This window comes from Equus caballus, chromosome 8 (genome assembly GCF_041296265.1).
Source record: "Equus caballus isolate H_3958 breed thoroughbred chromosome 8, TB-T2T, whole genome shotgun sequence".
Lineage (NCBI taxonomy): Eukaryota > Metazoa > Chordata > Mammalia > Perissodactyla > Equidae > Equus > Equus caballus.
The window spans coordinates 18395097-18420525 of NC_091691.1; the positions used below are offsets into that span (position 1 = coordinate 18395097).

The 25429-nt window shown below is 48.1% G+C and overlaps 1 protein-coding gene across 6 annotated transcripts in view; it reads left to right on the top strand.

Moving 5' to 3' along the window:
* NOS1 (nitric oxide synthase 1) overlaps window positions 1–25429 on the top strand; it is a 175263-nt gene that overhangs the window by 68866 nt on the left and 80968 nt on the right. For all 6 annotated transcript variants that reach the window (XM_070275423.1, XM_001914970.6, XM_070275424.1 and 3 more), the window contains exon 2: window positions 23164–24338. In XM_070275423.1, coding sequence (XP_070131524.1) covers window positions 23614–24338 — 725 coding nt within the window. In that variant the 5' untranslated portion in view covers window positions 23164–23613. The remainder of the gene's footprint in view (window positions 1–23163; window positions 24339–25429) is intronic.

Below are 25429 nucleotides of genomic sequence, written 5' to 3' on the forward strand. Positions count from 1 at the left end.
GTCCGCACGGGATTGGGGTGCAAGAGCGCGGGCTCCCAGAACCTGGGAAAGTTGTGCCTCTCGCGCGAAAGATGCTCTGGGGCTCCTGGCGCGTCCCCTGGACGGGCGAGGGACGCGATCCGCTGGGATTCGGGGCCCGGCAGTGCACCGCGCGCGAAGGGTTTGTTTCCAGGGTCCCCGAGAGACCCAACTTCCAGGGCCACCCGAGGGGCCCTAGGGTCCGAGGGTCCGGACGAGGCTCTCCGGACTGTGCCTTGGAGACCACGGGACCCTGCCCCCCGCTCCCAGGGCACTGTGGCCGGAGCGCCTGCGTCTTTCCGCGGGCTCGGACCGCGCTGACTGGGGCAGGCACCTGGAGAGGAGAGGCGCGCGCGAAGACGGTAGAGCGAGGGCAGGGAGCATTCGAGTGACACCTCTGGTTCTAATCCTAGATTTACCCTTTGCTTGCTGTGTGGCCTTAGGTAAGTCCTTTCGCTCTAAGCCTCAGTTCTCTTGTCTGTAAAATGGGGGAAACAGTACCTTTCTCGTGGGTATTTATCGTGGTAAAGCCTAGGGCAAGCGCTGAATACGCAAGAAATGTTGCTGGTGTTTAATTATTATAACGCCGCGAGACTGGACCCGGGAGGCTGGAGGGTCGGGGGTTTCCTGCCAACAGGAACTAGGGGTCCGCCCCTCCGGGTCCCCGGGCTGCGGTAGGTCGGCTCGCTTCCAGTGGAACCCAAATAGCCCGGGGGAGGACGCGCAGGGGTCTTCCCCGCGTTTGAGACCCCCTCTACTCCCAGAGCCCAGCTCAAACCCGCGCTCAGGCCCCGGAAGAGCGCACGGGCGGCCACGGAGGGAGCGCCCCAAGGGCGTCCCTGAGCAGAGTGCAGTGTTGACCAGCAGCCCAGGGCGCATCGTCTGGCCTCCGGCGGCCTGGGACCCTGGAAGAGAGGAGGAAGGAGTTGACCCCTCAGGCCAGTCCCGCAGAGGAATAAGGGGACAGCTTCACCCTTTCTTCCGCCTGTTTCTTTAATTGGGGGTGGGGCAGATACTGCGAGTTCACAAAGACACCAGGGAGTGTTGGTTTTTCCCATTGTTATTTTGAACTTAAGGTGAAACAGGGAAGGAGCTCCTGGTGCCCCAGCCGGCAGGGGTGGCGTCCATGCTCCTCTGCCCTCCGGTGTCTCAGCAGACTGACAGATGCTTTGGCAGGTCACGAAGGGAGGCATTCTGCCCCTCCGCTACCACCACTACCCCAGTCCTTTCCACCGACCCTGTGTGCAGGAGCCCTGGAAAAGGCGCACAGCTTTGTGCCGTCTCCAGGGTGCTCTCACACACAAGGTAGCCCTGGATATCCCTGGCAATACTCTCCAAACCCCCCAGGTCTCCAGCATGATCTGAATCCCACTTTGCAGATATGGAAACTGAGGCAGGACAAGCCCAGCCTGCCCATAGTTACCTACCTGATAAGTGGCACCATCAGAGGCTTCCTTCCTGGTTTTTGGCTTCTTAATTTGGGGCTTTTTGCACATGGCTGGGCACATGCCGTCTGACTGTGCCCCTGTCTTCGCACCCGCAGCCTCATTTCCTGATACATCTGCCCAGCCAGAGGCTACCCCAACAGTCAGGGGCATGACTATGTCATTTTGTGATTTTCCCCAACTCCCAGACCACGCAGGGAAAGAGCCAGCTGCGTAGTAGAGAGAGATGGTGAGGACCTTTGCTTGAGGCCAGGCTTAGCTCACTCCATGGCTGTGTGACCTCTGGCTGGTCACTTAACCCCTCTGAGTTGCAGTTCCCTTCTCGGCTAAATGAGAACAATAACTCCCATTAGGGATTGTTTTGAAGGTTTTGTGATAATGCGTGTGAAGGGTGTGAAGGGAACAATAGTGTTATGCCCAGATTGGTGATTGTAGAAGAAAGAGAAGCCCAGAGGGAAGTCTCCAGTGGCACCATTTGGGGCCAATAGTGTGTACATGGTTTCCAGACGAGCCTGCTCATCGCTCTTCCTGCCTCTCCTTTGTTTTCCTGCAGTGGCCAAAGCCAGCTGCCCAAGGGTTGTCTTCCATGGGGAAGGGAGAAAGGTTGGGAGGGGATGAGGGGAGTAGACTGTTCCCAGAGGGTCTTGGGCTGAGCCACAGGGAGCTGTCCAAGGTACCCCCTGGACACTTGTCCAAAACCTTGTGCTGATGGAGGTGCCAGTTTCCCAGCGTGGGATGAATTGGGGCTCATTTCCCCTGGGTATTGTAAGTACACACAGGTTTGGCTGTGCTGCCTTCTTGGGTGTATGTTTTGGGGTGTCTTATGACAAGACTCGTGTGTTGCCTGTCACTCAGGTTCTGTGGATCTCTGCACGGCTTGCTGAGCCTTGGAATGTGGTTGAGAGCCACAGGCAACAATCTGCGCCCTCTAGAGCTGGGGCTTTTTCCTATTGGAAACCAGAGTGCACAGAAGTTGAATTTGGCCTTCTAGGACCAATTTCCATCAGGCCTGTTTGAACACAGGGGTGTGCTTCCCACCAAAGGCCGGGGTAGATTTGTGTGGTTGACAACACAGAGTCTGCAACGACCGTAGACGTGATCATTTTCATCCTTCTCATGTATGATAGCATTGAGACATCATCTAATCTAGCAAATGCCAAACGTCAGCCCAGTGGACCATCAGCATCAGAATCCACCAAAAAGCAGAGATGCCAGATCCTAGATCTGAGTCAGTGTCCCCAGGGGAGACTTGAAGTTTCTGTATTTTCTTCTTTTTTTTGAGGGGTGAGGAAGATTCACCCTGAGCTAACATCCATTGCCAATCTTCCTCTTTTTTTTTTTTTTTTTTGCTTGAGAAAGATTAACCCTGAGGTAACATCTGTGCCACTCTCCCTCTATTTTGTATGTGGGATATCTCCACAGCATGGCTGATGAGTGGAGTAGGTCCATGCCAGGGATCCAAACCCACAAACCGGGGCTCCTGAAGCAGAGTATGTGAAACCTTAACCACTGAGCCACAAGGCCAGCCCTGAACTTTCTGTATTTTTAACAAGACTTCTCTAGGCGATTCCAATGCCCTCAGCTCTTGTCCATCAGCCTCATTTTATAGATGGAGAAACCGAGGCCCAGAAAAGGTAGGTGACTTGCTAAAAGTCACAGAACACAAAGCTGGGACAGAACCTCAGTGTCTCGACTCTCTGCCCGGTGCTCATTTATGATAACTGCCTGTCTGCCTCAGTGCTGAGAAGCCTCAGATTCTGAACTTAAGGGAAATTTAATTCCATCTCTCTCGGTTGTTGTCGTAGATCGGACAGACTGTTTGGGAGAGACTGAGCTTGACTCCTCCCACCTTGACCTTGGTGCACGTCAACCCTGGTTCCCCCTCTAATGGTGGGCATTAGCCCCATTTGTTGATCCATCTGTCCTTTCAGAAAAGAGATTCGTTTTAAAAGTGACCTATTGGGTTTAACTTTAGGAACCAAGTGATCACAGGAGCTAATAAACCCAGTCCAACTACTGTTGATTTCACCAAAGCCATTGGTTTGAGCTCACTTTGACAGCTGAGTCAGCCCCGCATCCAACCTTTGCAAGTCCTGTGTGTATTTATGTCACTCACATGCCTGTTCCTGGGGAAGGAGAGTTATGAGCAGCCCCCTGAAATGCTGGAAAATTGAGTCTACTTGAATCTATTAAATGAAAACGATCTATCAACAGAAAATGCCCCAGAGCCCCTAACAGAAGTGTAGCTAACCGGGTGCAGCAGGCGTGGATCTTGGCATCATCGTATTTAGTGGCGCTAAGCCGATGACGAGCAGCAATTCTGTGTGGTTCTGTGGCAGACGGCAGCACATTTGTCAAGTGTGTAATGATGAGTGTTAAATGGCAGGCCGAGTGCCGGGCCCCGGGGGCAGGTGCCCAGATTAGCATTGGGTGAGCCCTGCTCTGATGGAGCTTGCAGTCTGGTCGGGCAAGGGGCACCAAACAAGCCTTGTACCAGGTGTGAAGATTCTGCAAGAGAGGTGGAGGTGAAATGTTGCTGAAGCGCCCAGGATGGGTGACTAGAGGCATCAGGGAAGACTTCTCAGAGGAGGTGGCCTCAGAGCTGGTAGCCTTCTGATTTGTAGCACCCTCTCGGTGACAGGGTCTCTGGTGCTGAATGGTCAAGTGCAGCCAGGTTGAAAGGCAGAGGGCCATGCTGAAAATCAAAAGAAGACGTCATCTGGGGAAGCATCTGATGCCAGGCTTGGACACTTGTGGAATCTGTGACTCCGGGTGAGTGAATTAACCTCTCTGAACCTCAGGCATGTCATCCGTAAAATGGGGATTCTAGCTACCGCATGAGTTGTTAGGAGGATTCAATGAGATAGCGTATGTGTGACTGTGGCAAGGGGACATCATCAGGCCTGTCTCGTTGGTCGTAACACAGGAAAGAAATGCAACAAAGAGAGACCCTTTCAGGTAGCCAGCTGATGTGCACCATGCCCGTTCCCTTCGCTCAGCTCCAATTTTCTCCTCTGTGAAATGAAGGAGCTGGAATTGAAGGGCAATTCCGATCGGAAGCCTGCAGTTGCATTCTACTTGGCTGGTCTAGAGTTTGTGTTTTGGTTTGGTTGTTTTTCGTGCCTTTGGGTCACAGGCCCCATCATTAAAGATTGTTTATGTCGCTTGCCTGGTTCTTCAAGACATTTCAGTTTACAACCCCTGGACTAACATCCCTCAAAGACGTTTTCCACCATAACGTTCCATGACTCGCCTGAGACAGACGTTTGCCCAGTTCTCATCCATCAGTCGCATTGGTGTTTTCTGCTGACAGTTCCTAAAAGAAAGGCTAGTCTGTTGGGATTGAAAACACAGAAGTGCTTTGCAGGGGCGAAGTTCCCATTTCCGGCCTGAGCAATGTTTTCTTTTTCCCCACCTCTGATTGGCATATTCTGTCACCTACCATCATAAGATCACCTCTTCTCAATTGGGATTCCCCAGAAAACATGGGCCTCCTTCCTGGCCATCCAAGATGCTTCGGGAGTCTTGGACTAAAGACACCTGAAAGAAATCCCACTGATTTTCAAGGATGTCCTGAAAAGTGTCTCAGCTTCTGCCAGGAACCCTTGCCCACTAACCTTAAATAATACAAGGGATCTCTTCTTTATCAAAAATCTGACAACTAAGTAGCTACCATAGGGATTAAAAAGGTGAGATTTTTCAGGTAGAAATGAAGAAGGGAGCTTGCGAACTCAAAAAGCTTACCCAACTTCAGATAGTATTGATGAACAGCCGGCATTTCTCAGCTAAAGGATTTCTTGTCATGAACAAGAGTCAGAATAGACCCTTCTTCATCTAACAGGCAAGCCCTAACTCCCGGCTCTGTGCCAGACCCCATGAGAGAGGCTGGGGCGTAAAGAACTGGAAGACACTATCCTTGCCTTCAAGTAGCTCCCGGTGTCCGAGAAAGGGGTCAACTTGCCAATGACTAGAATGCAGTAGGGCAAGCGATGTGGGCAGTCCATCCTCTCGATCATTAAAATAGATGTGTGGACCACACTGTACTGTATTTCATTCCAGGAATTTTAAGCATAAAAATGCAACCTACAGGGATAAAGCAGAATAGTACTCGATAGCAACTGACATATTTTGGGCATGTTTTTCTCTTTGATATTTGAAGCAGTTTCTTAGCTCTGAAATATTCAATAAGGAAAATGAAAACCAATTATGATCATGTACCAGAATTCAGTTAATGAAAAGAGTCAATGACATCCATGTGCTAGTTCATTAAGGTAAGTCTTAGCTGGAAAGACCCTCGGTTGTCATTTCTTCCCTGATAGCATCGTAGTCACTGAAATGAAGTCCCCTTATTTCTCGCAAAGTGTGGTGTAAAATAATGAGACCAGATGGATTTTTTGGCTTGATGTTTTTATTGTTTTTGGTTATTTTTTAACAAACATGCAAAACTCCTCTGTGTAGATAAATGTTGTTTCCTTAAGAGCTGCCTTCAATGCCCAGGATTTCTTGGGGGTGCCTTCTTCAAGACTTTTCCTTCAGGATTTATGTTTCTTTTGAAGTCTCCCCACTGGTGATCTCTTGTTGGGCTTTCAAGGGTGCATTTGCCTTTCAGAAATGGCAAGGAGTCATTGGGAGCCACAGATTGTGATAAAAATGGGTGATTGCATTGGAGGAAATCATGTGGAGATTTCGTTTTGAGAAGGGCTCTTTTTCAAAACATTATGTTGTAATCAGACTGGATTTCTTGTCTGGTTCCAGACTGGTGTCTCAGTCAAACACTGTGCCCTGTGCACTTGATCTTGAGACTCTCATGACAGGAACTAGCCCCCATGAAGCCAGAAATCTCCCCAGTCAAGAACCCCTTGACAGCCTATTTCTGTGCAGCAGACTGACTTCTCTCTCCTAAGCAGTGGGGATTAAACTTACTACTTCAGTTGCCATTGTTTCAAAAACAGCCTTAAGTGAATATTTGGTGAAATTTTGCAAGTATAGTTCATTTTCTTAGGTGTAATAATGATAGTGTGGGTTTGGTGGGAGTCTGTCTTTATTCTTAGGCTGTGTATGCTTAAGAATTCAGGGCTGAAGCCTCATATGTCTGCAACTTATTTTCAAATGGTTCAGTGTAAAGAGAGAGAGACAGATAGAGTCAGAGAGAGAAGATATGTAAGTAAGTAGGTAGATAGAGTCAGAGGTGATAGAGATAGATAGGTAGATAGATAGATAGATGATAGAGTCAGAGAGAGAGAGTAGATAAGTAGGTAAATAGATAGAGTTAGAGGTGATAGGTGATAGATAGATAGATAGATAGATAGATAGATAGATAGATGCTAGATAGATAGAGTCACGGAAAGAGATGATAGGTAGATGGGTAGGTAGAAAAAGTCAGAGAGAGACTGATAAATGGACAGATGGATAGATAGAGAGATGAAGTCAGAGAGAGAGATGATGGATGGATGAGTGGATGGATGGATGGATGGATAGAGAGACAGACAGACAGACAGACAGGGCAAATATGGCAAATGCTACTAATTGTTCAATCTAGTTGGAAGTTTATAGGAGTTGTACTATTCTTTTAAATTTTCTGTGTTTAAATATTTCATAATAGTAAAAAGGCGGCAGGAATAGCTTTAGACAGACTTTCCTCTGCGTTAAAAATCCCACGTTTCTTAGCAGGATAATAGTCACCCTCTCCGTCTCTGTCCTCCTCCCCCCACACTCATATACACTCATGCTCACACACGCTCATGAGCGCCTCTTTTCCTGGAAGAAATAATCCTGCGGTTTAGCAGAATGTCACTGTTTTCCATGGCAGCCTTTCTTTACATTTTTCCCTCAGCATTTTAATTAGGGCTGTGAGTCACTGTGCTTTATGAAGCCTGGTGACAATGTCATTTACGGCTGTTTAGCATCCCAATTGAGCCCTTTTCTGCGGTGCTCATTACATCAGGGGCATTGAGCAGTGAGCAGGCGACAGTTCCTTCTGTCAGCAGCAGAACAGGCTCTGGGCCTCTTGAGGAGTTGGGAAATGAGCCTGAGCTTCGTCCCTGGAATATCTTCCCGAGTTGCATCTTCCACCGCTGGCTTTATCGCCTGGGTGTGGCTGAACGTGTAAGAGCTCCAAAGGGTGATTCAAAACCGCAGCTTTGACATCTTTCTTGGTGTCAGCAAGCTTTTCTTCCAAGCACGAGGGTCTGATTTGCCATGACATCGGCTCTCAAACGCATTAGACCCCTCTGGATATGAGATGAGGGCGAGGGGGCAGGATTCTGGAGCCCATCCAAGCTGGATTCGAATCCAGCCGCTGCCACTTATTCACCCTGTAAACTTGGGCAAATTCAACCTCTCTTTAAACCTCATTTTCCTCTTCTGAAACGTGGGGATAATTCCACTTCACTGAGTTATTGGGACCATTAAATGCTTGGCGCATATTGGGTGCTCCATCAGTTTATTAGTAAGGATGAGGATGGCCATGAGGACAATTCAACCTAGACATGCTACGCCCTTGACCATTACCGTTGCTTCCCATCTTCCTCATCCTTAGACCCAAGGTGCAATGAGGATGAAGATTTATCAGTCAGGGTCCAACTGGGAAACAGAAGGCACCTGCAGCTGGGATTTCTAAGATGATTTAATGAAAGAATTATTTAAGGACACAGTTTAAGGCACCAACAAGGGAAGGTGAAGTATCCAGGGCCTAGCAACGGAGGAGTGATGACCGCCCCAGGCCTGATGAAGCCAGGAGAGGGAACTGTGTGACAGAAGCCCTTCGGGCCATGAAATGGTGGGGTTGGGGAGGATCCTAGCAGAAGCTGTGCAGGTGGGGAATGCAGCCGCCTCCAGCCCACAGCACTGAGACAGGAGGGAACAGAGGAAGAGGGAGCAGCCTCTCCCCCATCCCTCTGCCTCGTCTCCTTTGTGCCTCCCCTTGGCCTAACCCAATCGGAAGCCAGAGCGCAAGGAGCCTATTGATATCCCTAGAGGTCAGCCTCCTCCTAGGGCCCAGATAAGTTTGGAGAAGGGTGGAGAATGGATCTGGGGGCAGAGGATGGAGAAAAACCAGCACAGACAGGGGAAAAGAGGAAGAGCAGGCACATAATCGTCCTTAAAACCAACTTCAACTTGTCAGCTCCGGGCAGAAAGATGTTTCCCTGATCTGGGATGCACTGGTCTGTCTCCAGTTTTCTGTAGGATCCTCATGAAATCCTCAAAACCCATCAGGCCTTTGCTTTCCTTTCAAATACCGAAATGCATCCCAAGGTACTTTGATTCCTCAAAGGAGTGGGCATTATAAAATGGAGTGGGAGTGGGCATTATAAAATCAAGTGAACGGCGCCAGGGCATTGCCACCTAACCAGCCAATTGTAGCATAGAGTCCTGGGTAAATGAAGCATCTGGTCTATTGAGGAGGTAAGGCTTGATCAAGAAGCTGTGGAAGTAGGTTTGGGGTTCAGTCAACAAGCAACCGGTTTAGTGTCTGTTGAATGTCCACTCTGCATTGTTCTGAACGCATCTAGAGGCGACAGCTAGCTGTGTCGTACCAGCCAGGTGTGCACCTTGTGAAATGGGAAAAGTTCTTGGATGCCAAAGCAAGGCATTGGAGAGAGAGTTTCCCAGGGACCCTGGGATTGTGTGGCTGACCTTCAAGGAGAGTAAGATTAAACTTGGAGGAACTTTCTTGGTGAAAGCAGTGTAGTAGTATAGAAAGAACCCTGGAGTGGGAGCTGGGCGTCTCGTGTGGCTCCAGCAAGGATGATAACACTGGCCAGCATTCTTCACACACTTGCTAGGGGCCACGTGCTCTGAGTGCTGGGCTCGCATGAGCACGGGCTTTCCAAAATGTGGTTGATACATATTAAAGTGTACAATTTAGTGGCACTTAGTACGTCCACAATATTCTACAACCATCACCTCTGTCTAGTTCCAGAGCATTTTCATCACCCCAACAGGAAACGCCGTACCCATTAAGAATTGAAAACAAGCGTTCAAACAAAAACTTGTACATGAATGTTCATAGCAGCACGACTCACAATAGTCAAAGGTAGAAACAACCAAATGTCCATCAACAGATGCAGGGATAAACAAAATGTGGTTATCCATACAGTGGAATATTATTGAGTGGCAAGAAGGAATGAAGTACTAACATATGCTACAGCATGGTTGAACCTTGAAAACATTCTGCTAAGTGAAAGAAACCAGTCACAAAAGGTCACATATTGTAGGATTCCTTTTATGTGAAATGCCCAGAATAGGCAAATCCATAGAGACAGAAAAGCAGAGAGACTGTTTAACTGGTACCCATTTTTTTAAACTTTATATTTTGAAGTAATTTTAGACTTACAGAAAAGTTGCAAAATAATGCAATGAGATTCCTTATATCCCCTATCCAGCATCCCCTAATGTGCACATCCTACGTAGCCATGGTGCGATTATCAAGAACAGGAAACTGACAACGGCATGATATTAACTACACTACAGATCTTATTGGAATTTCAACCCCTTTTCATCTAATGACCTTTTCTGTTCCAGGATCTTATCCAGGATCCCACACCACTTTTAGTGCTTATTTCTCCTTAGTCTCCTCTGATCGGTGATAATTTGAGTCTCTTCTTGCTACTCATGGGTTTGACACTTTTGAAGATTATTGGGCCGTTAATTTGTAGAATGTCCCTCAATTTGAGGTTGTTCCATGTTTTCTCATGATTGAAGCGAGATGATATCTATTTTTTAAAATTTACTCATTAAATATTTGTTTTGATAGATCATAGAAAAGTGTAGCTGGCACCTTTGTACTTTGATTTCTTGGTATTATTCTTTGGGATGAGGCTATAGTAAGTACATATGGGAAAAAGTGAGTCAACTTTAAGGGAAAATAGTAAATAAATAATTGCATAAGGGAGACACAGGATGGCACAAAGATATGAAGGTGGTAAGACCAGTTTGGGAAACGTGACGTTATTTCACGTTACCCTTACAAGAGCCCTGCAGAGTAGATACTGTTATTATTTGCCATTTTGCAGATGAGGAAACAGAGGCACAGAGATGCTAAATGTCTTGCCCAACGCCACACAGTCAGTAAATGGCAGAGTCAGGATTTGAACCCAGGACCTACATCTTGACTATGACATCCCCCCATAAGCCTTCCTTCCCACCTCTGTGATATCAGCTTAGATGCTGCTCACGAGGACGTCTTTCTCCTTTTTCTGTGATTTTATTTCAAGGGGAAGTTTGCAGAACTGTGTACAGTCAGGCTAAATCGGGTGGGCATGTGTCACTCAGTGCCGCAGAAGGGTTGTCTTCTACAGGCTCAGCAGGCGCACTGGTACAGCAGGAGAGAAAGACCGAGCCAGCTCAGGTAACCCCAGGTGGAGTCACTAAGGAAAACATCTGGGATCTGAGACTGTGTATTCGTCCGAATGGAGGAAAGTGGCTGGGTTCCATCCGGCTCTTGTTGGGCTGAGGGCAAGGTGAACATTAGTCACAGGGCGCAAACTGTGACAGAGGCAGAGAGTTCTCAGAAGGTGGGGATATGGATCAGCTGGGACCTGAAGCCAGTGGGGGCACCTGTGACAGAACCCAGATCACTGAGCACCTCTGTTCCTTCATTGAGCAACTTCTAAAGATGACCTTCCTTGTTTGCCTTTAAAACCCAGTATCTTACAGGGATCCCAAAGTCAATTAAATACCTACAGGTACTGGTAGGAAACAAATGAGTGAGAGGGGCTGCATGGGGGCCGGGGGAACTGGAGAGCTTATGTTCTATCTGGAAGGGGTGCCACCACCCCCTCCAGCTATTCGCTGACATTCAGGGATACGGACCAGTATGAACACACCTTCCAATGTTCCAAGAAAGCCAGAAATTTGTATTTCATTTGAAACTTCCAGTTTTTAAACGGTGGTAACCAATTTGGAAAAAAAAATTTTTTTAACCGTGTTAACCAAACAAAACGCATCTGTATGCCTATGGACTACTGTTTGCGGAATCTGACCAGAGCCTTTTTGAAGCAAGCGATATCCTGGGTCTGAAGCACTTTTGTGCAGAACAGGTTATAGTTTGGGTTGAAATTGAAATTTCATTTGAAATGGCCGTTTTTGTAAGTCACAAAATAGTTGAATATCTGTGATTTTAGACGGTTCAACCTAATGTTATCACACTCCCTGGACTTAAGTGTTCTACTCGGAGCTTCGTGGGACTCAGAAAAGTAACATAGGCTTTTAGAGGCAAACTGGATCACTGTTTCTTGAACTATAATGTGCACACTTGGGGGTCTTCCTAAAATGCAGACTCTGATTCATAGGTCTGGGGCGGGGCCTGAGACTCTGCATTTCTAGTCAGCTCTCAGATGATGCTGATGCTGCTGGTCCATGGACCACACTTTGTGTAGCAAAGCGTTCGACCGTGTCCATCTTTGGTGATTTTACAAACTCCGTTGAGACCCATCTTTGGCTCTTCTTTTCCTGAATCCAAGTGTTGCTCCCCACGAATGTGAAGTCTCAATTATTTATTATTTCATTTGGAGCTTGCCATGTTATCACCTCTCTGCAGCTGCTTGGCAGGAAGTGAACTGATAGCAGCCCTGCCTTCCTATATGGCGACCACCAGCTGGACTGGCCCTCTAGACATGGCATGGGCTCTCCAGTTCTCTGCAGTCTCCACCACTCCCTCTCACCTCCCACCTGGGCTACTTCGTTCAATAGCTGTAGACTGGGAGATGGAGACGCTAATTCATTGAGCACGTACGATGTGCCAATCACCTTGCCATGCACTGAGGCTGTAGCAACAGACCAGGAAACCATGGTCTCTGTCTCCAAGGAGTGTACAGTCTCATAGCTCACTAGGATGATCCATTTCTGGAACGCAGTAGTTACTTGATAAAAGCCGAGTAAATGAAGGGGTTGTTGCAGGGGTCTCTGGTACTATGATCCTTGTTTTAATTTTATTTTTTATTTTAAAAACTACATTATCATTTATAGTTCCCTTAACCAACTCTAAATAAGTGCAATCAGCTTTTTATCCTAATTATGAAATCTATCTTTTCAATATTTACCTTGACAGGCAACTACTATGGGGTCTGTGGACCCCTACAGGGCTCTGGGACACCTGAAAGTCCTGGAACTGTGTCCACAACTTTGTCATAGTTAGCCTCCTCCCACCACCTGTCATGGGATCCTCAGACCTCCTGTTATCATTCCTGGAGAGGCAGACAGTAGTTGGGGGGGAGGGGGCAGCAGGGGGGAGGGGGATGAAGAGCTCCTTGACTGGGCTTATTTTGCATAACCAAGATCAGTATATGTGGCTAGAAAGGGCATCTACCAAGAAGGCTGCAGCTCACATCTGCAATTAGCATTGCTTTCGAATACAGGACCCTCAGTAAATTTCCTAATTTCATGGGGGAGGCAAGGAAGATGGGCATGTAATCTGCGTTTGAGAAGAAACCATGCAAGAAGCTTGAATCCTGGTTCTGACTCTGTCTCTAAGGACCTTAGCAAGTCCTTCCGCATCTCCGAGCTTCAAACTCAAACTTCATTTGTAAAATGAAGGTTTAATCCAGTGATTTCCACTCTTCTTGCTTATTGGGTCATAGACTGCTTGGAAAATCATATTAATGCTATTGACCCTCTCCTCATAGAAATGTATACACGCACCTAGTCACAAAAGTTGTGCACATAATTCCAGGATTTTCGAGGATCCCTGAGTACTGTAGGGGGTCCAAAGGCTCTATATTATAAACCATTGGAATAGAAAATCTCTAGAGTCTTTTTCAACTTCCAGTGACTAATTATGGGTGATGATCAGGCCAACTGAAATAAAAATGCGCAGTAGTATTTGGAAGGTGACAAAAGCAAAGACTTTGAACTGTCATTCTTTGTAGATGATGTGATTATCTGCTTAGCAAATCTGAGACTGAAAATTATTGGAGCTAATGAAACAGTTTAGTAAGTAGAAAAATAAATAAAGGAGCAAAGACTTGAGCTCAGACAACCTTGGTTTGACTCCCTGTCATTGTCACTAGCTGGGTAAACTTCTGTGACTTGATTAACATCCTTGAGCCTCAGTTTCAGCATCTATAAAATGGAAATAATAGTATCATGTCTTTCATATGGTTGTTGCAAGAATGAAATTAGGTAATTCAATAAAATGTTTACATATAAAGATGTTCAAAATGTTAGGTTGAACTATGAACTGGTGAACTTGATCATTTGTAAAACTGCTAATCTCGTATATTTTAGTCTAATTAATAAAAATTCCACAAAAGATATTGCTATGGATAGCTGATCATTTGTTCAGTAAATATTTATTTTGTGCTTACTAGGTCTAACATATTCTAAGAAGAGAGTCACTTATATCTTTCAAATCAAAGCAGACCTATGCTACCATAGAGTCGAATGATCATCAGCCTATACCTGCTTTGGTGAGCTATTTTCCCTCCGGTCCTTGTCCCTTGTCCCTACATCTGTGCTAATGTGGATGCAATGCATTTAGCTAATCTGAGAGTCTTGATCTTTTCCCCAAGTTTAACCCATTTACATTTATTGTTATTACTGATATATCTGACATATGTGGAGCTATTCCCGCCACTGTAGTTTGTGTTTTCTATTTAATGTCTTCTCCTTTTGCTGAAATTCATTTGTAACTGATTCAGGCCCAAGTGGATGCTGTGATCTATTTATAGGGAACTTTCAAGTTAAGGGAGCAGATATTGTCATTTAAGATATGCTCTCTTAAAATAATCATCCTTACTTCTTTTTCCTTTCATGAGCTGGGTCCTCTTGACCCAACTTCCCTGTACCAGGGGCACCCAAGGATGCCAGATATGAGAGGAGAAACTTGATTGAGTCTCGAGTTAACACTGAGCTGCAATTTGGAGGATACTGTTCTTGATGTCTTCCTAAAAATAATGACTCCACGCTGCCCGTTACAGTTGACACAGTGCTCAACGCAGCGTCCTTCCTATGTAATCTTCATGAAAACCTTGAGAAGTAGTTGTTATTACCTTTTCAATTTCACAAAAAAACACTGAGATTCAAAATGTGAAATGACTTGCCCACTATCAAATGGTCAGTAAATGGCACTGCTGGGGAATGAGCCAAATCAAGTGTATTTTCTGTAATCCTCCTGAATTCTCAGAACTTTGGAAATAATGATAGCAGGAAATGTTGACTCTTTCAACCTAATGGCCCCGGTGAAATTGTTGCTACTCAGGAAGGACAATTCTATCAAATGAGTTTCATTCATTCTTATCCTTTCTTTCACCCATTTTTACCGCACCACCTCAATGTCCCCTCTCCCAAGAAATGGCATCACATTCCATCTGCTTGGAGAAGCCAGAAGCTGGCAAGTCACGATGGAGCCCTCCCTCTTAGCCCCTCCATCCCATCACTCACAAAATCTTGTTGTAATCAGCCTCCTGAGTATCTCTCAAATCTCCCACTTCCCTCCTTCCTCCCTTTCACTACCCTAATCCTAACCACCATCGTCTCTCATTTCTGGCCTGCAGCAGCCTCCTAGCTGGGCTCCCCACTGCCAGCCTTGCCTCTCCCACTCATTTTGCACCCAGCAACCAGAGTGATCTTTGTAAAATCTGCATCTGACCACAGAACTTCTCTTCTCAAAACCCTGCAGTGCTTCCCATCACTCTAAGAATAACGTCCAAGATCTTGAACTTGGCTCTCAAGAGACCTGCATGGTCCAGCCCCTGAAGACCTCTGTTGGCTTTCTTCTCCTGCCAAAGTTGACTTCGTGCAGTGCCTCAAATGTCTGCTCCCTCCAACTCAGTACCTTTCTCACATGCTTCTCGGTGCCTTCTCCCCTTCACCCCTGGGTCCACCCCTTCATCTGGCTGACTCTGTATCCTGACTCTTCCTCCGGAAAGCCTTCCCTGACCACCCCCCCCCCCCCAGAGTATGTTAGGAGTCTTGTCCATGCTCCCGTTAGCACCCTGTATTTCCACTTTTTTCTACCCACTGTGCTTGTTGCTAATATCTCTCTCCACTCCCACCCCTCCACCCTCAGGTTGTGAACTCTGAGAGCTGGGGTGCTGTCTGTCTCGTTCATCCCTGCATTCCCGGTGCCGAGCTCCTTGGCGATCCAGGCAGGAGCTACGTAAGAGTTAGTGAATGAATGGATGACATGAAAGAATGAAAAGGAAGGAAGAGAGGACAGGAAAGAGGGTAAAGAAAAGAAGGAGAGGGGGCCGGCCCGGTGGTGCAGCGGTTAAGTTCACACATTCTGCTTCTCGGTGGCCCAGGGTTCGCCGGTTCAGATCCCAGGTGCGGACATGGCACCGCTTGGCACGCCATGCTGAGTAAGCATCCCACATATAAAGTAGAGGAAGATGGGCACGATGTTAGCTCGGGGCCAGGCTTCCTCAGCAAAAAGAAGAGGACTGGCAGTGGTTAGCTCAGGACTAATCTTCCTCAAAAAAAAAAAAAAAAAAGGAGAGGAAGAAAAAGAAAGTAAAAGAGGATAAGATTTATTGGAAGTAGAAAATATGTGCCACCTTTTTTTAATGATTCTTAAGAAACGTTTCAGAGACCACTGATAATATGTTTCTTTTTTGTAGTAATGAGGTCTTGTCCCTGATTATGTTTATATATCTGGCCTGAAATTGTTTATTTTCCTTGAGGTGTAATCTAAAAGGACTCTAAAAATAATAGTTAGCGGTGCCACACTTCACATGGATTATCCCATTAAATGATTCCCATTGAATTATCCCATGTAATTTATTTGTTTCTACCTATAAGGTAGAAACCACCATTGTGCCCATTTTACAGATGAGGAACATGAGGCTAATAGGTGATAGAGGTGGGTCACAAACCCTTGTCTTTCTGGCTCCAAGGCCCATGCCTTTGACCACTACATGACCCTTCCGGGGTGGAGCGTGTCTGGTGAGAATGGGGGGAGAGATACATCTCTGGGGATTTTTGTGCCGCTGAAGGGTCCATGGATGGAAGGAATTTAAGAACCTTAGCCCCAAACGCTGGAATTTTCTGTCTATATGATGGATATACTACTCTACACCCTGCTGAACTAGCTCATAAAAATGAGCTTTGCAAAATGAAGATGAAATGAAGGCTTCATAATTCCCCAGATCTATTCCAACACGAGGACGACTGCCATGTAGCTCTCTCCTGAGGATGGACTGAACCAGTGACACCCACCTGCTCCCCCCACCTCGACACGTGATATTGATTCACCACCAAGTTCCAGAGCCTGAGTTTCTAGCTGCCACTCTTGAGGTCCACGTTCCAGCCACCAAACCCTGCTCCTTTGGTGTTCTGAGAAGGAGCTGGTGACAGTGCCCACTCCACTGGAAGGCAGGACCAATCTGTGTGTCCACAGCATTTGCCGGGTCCTTCAACCCAAAGAATTTAAGTGACATGTGTCAATTTGGCACCTTAGACAGCCAATAGAATGGTGGCTGCTTGCTCGATGATTATTAGCAATAGTGGTAGGAAAAGGATCCATTTATTGGGCACTTACCATAGTGCATGGCACAGTGTAAGAACTCAGAAAATATTAACTATTATCTCATTCCATCCTCACACACACCCTCAATAGATGCTATTTCATCCCGGCAGAAACCGTGACTTAGAGATGTTAAGTGTCTTGCCCACTGTCACAAAGCCAAGTGCAGAGGCTAAGGTTCAAATCCAAGAGAGTCTGACTTCAAAGACCTTGCTCTTTTCTAAAGATGATCCAAAAACATAGTAAAAATAAGCAATACCAAAAAATATACAATAAAAGTAAGCTTTCCTCCCACCCTACCCCTAGCCTTCCGGTCTTCTTTCCCCGAAGCAGCTAGTGTTACCAATATCTTGGATGTTTTCCCAGAGATATTCACTGCGTCTCCAAGCTTATATGGAAGAATAGATCAAGACACAGGATGGATATATGAATAGATTTATATAGTGCTCTCCATCTTGCTTCTTAAGTTTACCAATGTGTCTTGAAGATCGTTCCCCATCAGTCCTTTTAGATTTAATCCCCACTTGTTTATTGCCCATACAGGATTCCATTGAATGGATGTACCATAGTTTACGTAATAATCCACTACCAATGGATACCCAGATTTTCCCAATCTCTTGATATTCTGAACAACCCTGTAAAGAAGAGTCATGAATGTGTGTGTGTGTGTGTTTAAGGATGTTGCCTCCAGTGTATCTGCAGGAGAAAGTCCCAAAACTTGAATTGCCAGGCCAAAGATCTGTGTATTTTAAATTTGGGGGTCGATATTGTCTAACTGCCGTTCAAAAAGGTTGTACGAAGCAGTGATGTGAGAGAGCGTGGGTTTCTCAAGGCCTGGCGGCAGGGCGTGCTATCAAACTTCCAGCAATCCTTAATCCTTGTGCCCCTGACTCTGAACTGCACTCGTTCCTGCCCGGAGGTGTGGGCATTAGATCTGTGAAGATCAAAGTCATCGCCAGCCAATTGCAGCCGTGACACTGGGGGGAATGACGTGGCTGGGGAGACCCCCCCAGGACCAGGGTGCCCGTGTCTCTGGGATCCCCGAGACACAGCATGACAACTTACCCCCCTGATTTGCAGAAGTTGGCGGGGTTGTCGCGGTGACTTACCAGCGTGGGAGAAAGCCCGTCAACTTGATGCCGAGCGGTCTTCCCTCTGGGGAAAGACTGCAAATTAGCAGTTGAGGAGATGTAAGGCAGTGGGTTGTTCTGCCGGTCTTTTGAAGAGCACAGTTGGGTTATGGTTTTGGTCTTTTGTTTATGTTGGGGGTGGTAGTATTTTGTTTTGTTTTTCAGACCTGGAGGACTTGGTATTTGTTTCTAAATGAGATTGGAGGGAGATGGGAAATAGGACTGTAACTCCATCAGAGCTTTTGTGGGTGTGTGAACTGAAGATAGCAGGAGTTCACAGGTGGGCCGTTTGCATTAATATTGTTCATTTAAAAGGTAATACACATGTGATAAAAAAAATTTTAGTGATATTCAAATAGAAAAAAAAGTATTGTAGTGCAAAGTATGTCTGCCTCTGACTTCTGACTTCTCGTATTCCTTGTAAGATGCAACCACTGATACCCATTCCTTCTAGAATATTCTCTGCATTTACGTGTGCAGCATTTACACATTTAATCACCTAATGGTATATTTTGGAGCTCATTTCCTACCTGTATGTAGAGATCTGCCTCATTCTTTTTAAAGAAACGTTCATCATACAGATGGGTTAGATTTCAGGTGACATTGGACCGCAGGATATTCGATCCTGGACTGTTCGTTCATCCAGGTGACATCCTTCCAGTTCCTTTCTCTTCTTGTGGTTCTAGGTGGACTTTCTCTGTCCTCCCTCTTATCCCTCTCACGTCTATTTCCAGTGGTCAAACTCTAAAAGCGTTGAGGTGTTTGCTAAGCTTCTGTGTCATTTTTCTAGTCTCATTAGAAAGATGAAGTATCCTCTGTCTGGCTAAGTCATCGGTAGGTTCTCGAGGGGACCTGAGGACAGTGGGATCCGGGGAGGAGCTCTGGTCCAGGAGGCCGGAGGTCAGACTCTAGGCTTGCGCTGCCCAGTGGCGATATAATGGGAGCCCCATGTGTGATTTTTTAACTTCATAGTAGTCGCCTTAAAAAGAGGAAAAAGCAACAGGTGAAATGAATTTTCATAATTTTACTTAACTCAGTGTATCCAAAACATTTATCATTTCAACATGTAATCGATATTGGAGAATTATTGAGATATTTCATGTTCTTTTTTTCATGCGGTTCTTTGAGACCCAAGGTGTGTTTGCCTCTTACAGAACGTCAGTGGAACCAGCCCCAGCTCAGGAGGTCGCTGGCCACATGTCCTGTTGGACAGCCGGGCTCTAGACTACCCGACTGTCACTGATCCATGTGGAAAAAAGCCCTCACGTCTCCAGGCCTCTTTTTCTCGTCTTTGAATGGGGGAGCTGGACTGGGCTGGCTTGATGGCTCCACTTCACCCTAACTTCATCCTGACCCCTCCAAGTTTCAGTGCTAAAAGTGGAAAGCCATGGGCAAGCTAGGACCAGTGGGTCTCCCTGTGGCAGCTTAATTTCTCCATCTGCGAAATGGGCACAATCAAACGTGACCTCGGTCGGGGTGAGGATGAGAAATACCGCAGCCAGTATTTGTGCTTTGGGGATGACAAGGACAGAGGCATTGGGTTGTGGGGTTGTTATTAGGATTAAGATTGACCCTGGCGATACTCAGAATCCACTCGCTGAAACCCAGGGCCACCTCCTCACTTTCCTTCTCTGACCCTTAGTCAGCTCGTCTGTCTGTCAGCTGGGGATAAAAACAGCACTCACTTCATAGAGTCACTGTCAGGATTAAAGAAATCCATGCAGAGGGCTTGGCGCCATGGCCAGCACACAGTAGACTCTCGATCCCTCAAAACTGCTGCCATGACCATTCCTCCGGTTGCACAAACGCGGCCCAGGATGGGGAGCGGCTCGCCCAAGGTCACACAGCGAGACAGTAGTAGCAGACGCTGGCCTATTTTGGCTCCTTCCTTCTCACTGGCATTCATCTCCAAAAGCCAGCCACTAATTTCCTCGCAGCAAGGTAAATGAAATAAATACACCCAAAACCACTGAACGACTCGAACGAGGCCTGGGGCCAAGTATTGTTTCCATGGCATGTACTCTGGAGTGTACACGCACGTGATTTGTTTAAAATCACAGCTCCAAAGGGCAGAGGCTGGGTTGGCAGCATATGCTACTCTACACCCGTCTCCCTCATTCAATGCCCAATACCGTGACCAGCGCGAGATTCCTCAGTGTGATTTTCGGAAAAGGGCCCCCTTCTAGATGGCACCTTGAGTCCCTTTGGCGAGACTGTGATGGAGTAGAAAGCGCGCTGAATTAAAAGCCAGGAAGCCGGACTTAGTTGATATTATAGAACAATGACAGGAAGCCATTTCTTCGGAGCATGCACTCTGTGCCTTTGCTGAGTACTCTGCATTGAGTACTCTGCATTCACCATTCGGTTCACTCCCCCGGTGACCCAGGGAGGTGGTCATTTCTGTGACCCCATGTATAGATAAGGAAACTGAGGTTCAGAGAAAATAAAGAACTCACCCAGAAACACACAGATAGAGCCAGAAGGGGCTTTAAAATGTTCCCTGGGGCAGAAGGGGGGCCAGCCGTCCCGGTTGGCCCAGGACCGAGGCGGCTCCTGGACAGTTGACATGGACAAGCTGGGACAAGTGGGTCTCCAGCTTATGTAGCAGCTTGATTTATTCATCTGTAAAATGGGCTCATCACACCTGACCCTGGTCAGGATACAGATATGGCAGCAGATGAGGCTGTGTTTTGGGAATGGAAAGGAGGGAGGCCTGGTGTTGTGGGATGGGTATTAGGTCTGTGATTGACCCTGGCCATGCTCAGAATCCACTTACTTCAACACACAACTATTTTCTCTCTCTCCCTCTCTTCCTCCCCCCCCAGCCTCTTTCTAATCCCTTCCAAAGATCAAGTTGCCTTTCTAGGGCCAAAATCTGAGAAACAGCACCCCAATTTCCCAAGCACCAGCAAACAACCCTCTCTGATTTAGAAAGAAGCTGAGAAAGAGAGAGGAAAAGCTGAGAGTGGCTGAGGAGGTTTCTGGATTGCTTTATTTCTTTTTTCGTTTTTTCGTAAGCCAAGTCCAGCCTCTGTCCTTGGGTGAGGCCTGGCCCAAGGCAACATGTGGAAGACGTGAGCTGGAGGGCCTCGCCTCCCGAAGAGTTCACCTTCAGGTCCTTTAATTAAAGAGCAGAGCCCAGTGTCAGACTTGGACACTCAAGAGCGATCTGGAGGTCCCAGCTACCTCTGTCTCCAGCTTAACGATGAACATCCGGGAAGAAATGGAGCTCAGGGAGAGTTAAGGAGGCTGGGTGGGGGAGGTGGACCAGTCCTCCCCAGTGAGGAAGAGCTCAGTGGTTCTGGATGGTTTTCTCTGCAAACCGGGACCCCAGCAGCAAGACGCTGAAAGACACTCAGCCGGTCGACACACGGACCGCACACGCTCACACACACAGCAGAGAAATGACACAGCATGAGGGCGATGCATGAATACACAGGGAAAAAAAAAAAACCACACACACACACAGCGACGCCAGATGGAGAACGCAGCCTGGGCTGGGCCCGGGTAGTCATTATTCTCTCGCCCACACAGAGGGGCTGGCAGAGTTACGTAATGCAAGCTGCAAAAGACGGAGGCTGAACTTACTAACCAGCCCGCCCTGGGGGGATCTAGGAGGTGGCACCTCCTTCTCGGGGCGGGGGGGATGTCTGCACCCACCTCCCACTCTCAAGAGGCAGCAGGAGCTTGTCAGCTGCCTCAGCCCTGGGGTGACCCCGGGAATTCACTAAAAGGGAAGCGAGAGAGTGTCACTTTGTTAGTGGTGGCAGATGGGGGCTCCCTCCTAGTGAGGATGAGGACAGAAAGGGGTGCTGAGACGGAGGGGGAACTGGAACTTAGCTGGGGGATAGGAAAATAGACGGAGGGGTTCTCTGCTGCCCCCTACCCGCCCCCACTCCACCCACACCCAGAGCTCACCTGCCCCAGCCCAGACACCTGACACACACTTACGTAGCTGCCCGCCGTGTACATGCCACAGGTGCACACACCTCACCTGGGCCACAGCGTCTCCAACTGGGCCTCCTGGTGGCCTTTGGTACCCCAACCGTATACCCCATTTCCCTGAGCCTGGGGGAGCTGGTGGGAATTGCAAAAATAACTGGAATATAAAATTTTAAAAACTAGAGTAGAACTTTAAAAGCTCGGGCCCAAGAGCAGGACCAACCTGAGTTCAGATCCTCCCTCTGTCATCATTCTCCACGTGACCTTGGACAAGTGACGGAACCTTCCCAGGGTTGGTCTTTTTGTCTGTTACTGTGCAGATCAAAGGAGAAAAAAATATACATTAAGAGCGTTATGTACTCAATCAGTGTCTGCTATGTTTAGTCTTTGGGGATTTTTCTTCTTCATTCAGTAAACACTCATTGAACTCCTGTTATGCCCTTACGCTAGGGGTACTCAGTCCACTCTTCCTAATGTTTCTCCATTAGGGTCTCAAGCGGTCTACAGAGTAGAGATGTCCTCCAGAGTTTTGTGTGGACCCACATCTTTAGTAATTACTACACAAAATATGGTTTATAATAGTTTGTAATGTGGCCAAATCTGTCCTTTTGAATCCAAAATAAGTCAATAATTACAAAAATGGTCATAAAGGCCAACTGACATTGCTCGTCGGTGGTTCCTCAGAAGGTGGCATCATTCACCTTCTAGTAGGTTTGTTGCGAGGGCTTGGAGTGTGGCCGAAATGGAGAGCCCAAAGATCAGTGTCAGCTGAGCTCCTGACCTGTGAATGGGAAATGTTTGTGAAACACACTGAGCCAAAGGTCGCGTGACAAGTTGGAGTGGTGACTTCTTGCGGTAGGAAAGAGATAAGAGAGGTCTTATGACTCTTGCCATCTGATTTCTGGGGCTGACTGTCAGTGGTTTCCCCAGGGAGACCCTTGGTCTCGGAGGGCTTTGATGAAACCAGGCAATTTGCAGCTAACTGGGGAGGTCTCTCCCTCGAGGAAGAAGGATTTCACTTCTGTGTTGGCTTCAAAACTCCAGAGCATCTCATGGCTAGACTTCTCAGTTGGCTGCGTTTTCCATCTTAGTTTTGAAGGTGGTTTGGGCACTCCACATCAATCTTTTTAATTCTCTTCATCCCTTCCCTGTTCCTTCTCTTCAGCTCAGGAAGCCCCAGATCTGATCTGCATCTAGTGGGCTGGCGATGCCCAGAGAAGAGTCCACACTAGCATGCGTCACCTCTAGACACATCTAGACACATCCACCAGACACTTCTCCCCAGTCCGCCTGGCCTGTCGCTTAGGGACACGTCCCACTGCTTCTCCTGACGTCTGCCTGATCAACCATCGCTTCCTTAGAGAACAGGGAAGGAGGCAGACGCATGAGATCATGCCACCGACGGCCGAACAGCAATGAGTGGATGACGCCGAGTTGACGTCAAAGACAGAGAAGACCAAAGCCCCAGAGCAGCTCGCTCTCCAGGCTCCTGCAGCCCCTGCAGCACCGGCCCCCAGCTCCTTCTCTTTGCACAGCCTGAAGCCTGGCTCCTCCTGCTGAAACGGTCTTGGCTTGACATATTTGGAGGTCGTCAGACCTTTGGACACTGGATGCCATGGAGAATCACATGTTTAGTGTTCAACAAATCCAACCCAATGTCATCTCCGTCCGCCTCTTCAAGCGCAAAGTGGGGGGCCTGGGATTCTTGGTGAAGGAGCGGGTGAGCAAGCCGCCCGTGATCATCTCAGACCTGATTCGAGGGGGTGCCGCGGAGCAGAGCGGCCTCATCCAGGCTGGAGACATCATTCTTGCTGTCAATGGCCAGCCCCTGGTGGACCTGAGCTATGACAGCGCGCTGGAGGTCCTCAAGGGCATTGCCTCCGAGACCCACGTGGTCCTCATTCTGAGGGGTCCTGAGGGCTTCACCACGCACCTGGAGACCACCTTCACTGGAGACGGGACCCCTAAGACCATCCGTGTGACACGGCCCCTGGGTCCCCCCACTGCAGCCATCGATCTGTCCCACCAGCCATCGGCCAGCAAGGAGCAGCCACTCACCGTGGATGGGGCCACAGGTCCTGGCAATGGGCCACAGCATGCCCAAGACAATAGACAGGAAGCTGGCTCGCTCTGCCACACCAACGGCCTGGCTCCCAGGCCCTCAAGCCAGGAGCCTGCCAAGAAAAGTGCCGGGATCGCCCTCCAGGGCAGCGGGAAGAACAATGAACTGCTCAGAGAGATAGAGCCTGTGCTGAGCCTTCTCGCCAATGGGGGCAAAGGCATCAATGGAGGGGGACCTGCCAAGATGGAGACAAAAGATGCAGAAGTCCAGGTTGACAGGTAAGCTCCACTGATGCGTGTGTGTGTGTGTGTTGGGCACAGGCACGTCCCGAACTCCATCTCACAGCCCAGAAGCCAGCCTGAGCTGTCCCAGACGTCTGCACAGGCACGGCCACTCGCCTCCCTTGCCTCTTTCCCTTAAAATTGCAATTGCAAGAGCGGAGTGGGCATAGCTCCTAGGATGTTCCTCTTGCCACAAATCCCGGAGCTAATCATCATGGCAGCCCACATCACGTCTTCCGGTCTTTTTCCCATCTAATCCTCCAGCCACCCCACAAGGTGGATCTTTTCACAATCTGCATTTCACGGGTGACAAGACTGAGGTTTGGGGCAGGAGGGCCTTCCCTGGGGTCACCCAGGGAGTGAGAGGCACGTGTGCATGGCAGACCCCGGCATGGAGTGGATGCCAGGGCTCTGAGAACAGAGAGGGGACGAGCTGAGTGCTGGGCAACCCGCAGCCTGAACCAGCACTCTCCCTGGGACGGCAGGTCGAGGGCAAGGCGGTTCTAAAGGAAGGGAATGGAATCAGAGTAGGGAATTGGCCCCGGCTCCCCAGAGCAGCGGCCCTGCTCAGATCATGCGGGAGCTGATACTAGAACTCAAAGAACTGGGTACCAGCCCCTCTGTGTTTGCCAGATTGGCATTTTCTGATTCTGTGGGGGAGGAGAGCTGGCAGCACAGTGGGCGATTCTAGCTCCTCTTGGGAAGGCTCGGCAGCTGGGCCAGGTGGTCCGAGACTGGTGGATCAGGAGGTACGAGAGAGAGAGAAGATCCTTTCTGCCTCCTTTCACTGTCATCTCAGGTCTAGCACTGACCCCACAGCCCCCAGGGCTACCAGGGTGGGTCTCGGCAGTCCCTTCCTACCCACCCCTGACTGTAGAGGGAGGTGGCTCTGGGGCCAAGTCAGGTCTGGGGCCACCCAGAAATCCAGGCCAAGATTCCCCAACCCCCTCCCCAAGGACCCCGAGTGTCCCAAGAACATTTAGAGGTCACCAGGAAGTCCCTCGGGGGCCTGTAATAAATAAATAGCTTTGCAGGCCTTGCATTGATTCATTTACCAAATGTTCGTTGAGGACCTACTGTGTGCCCGA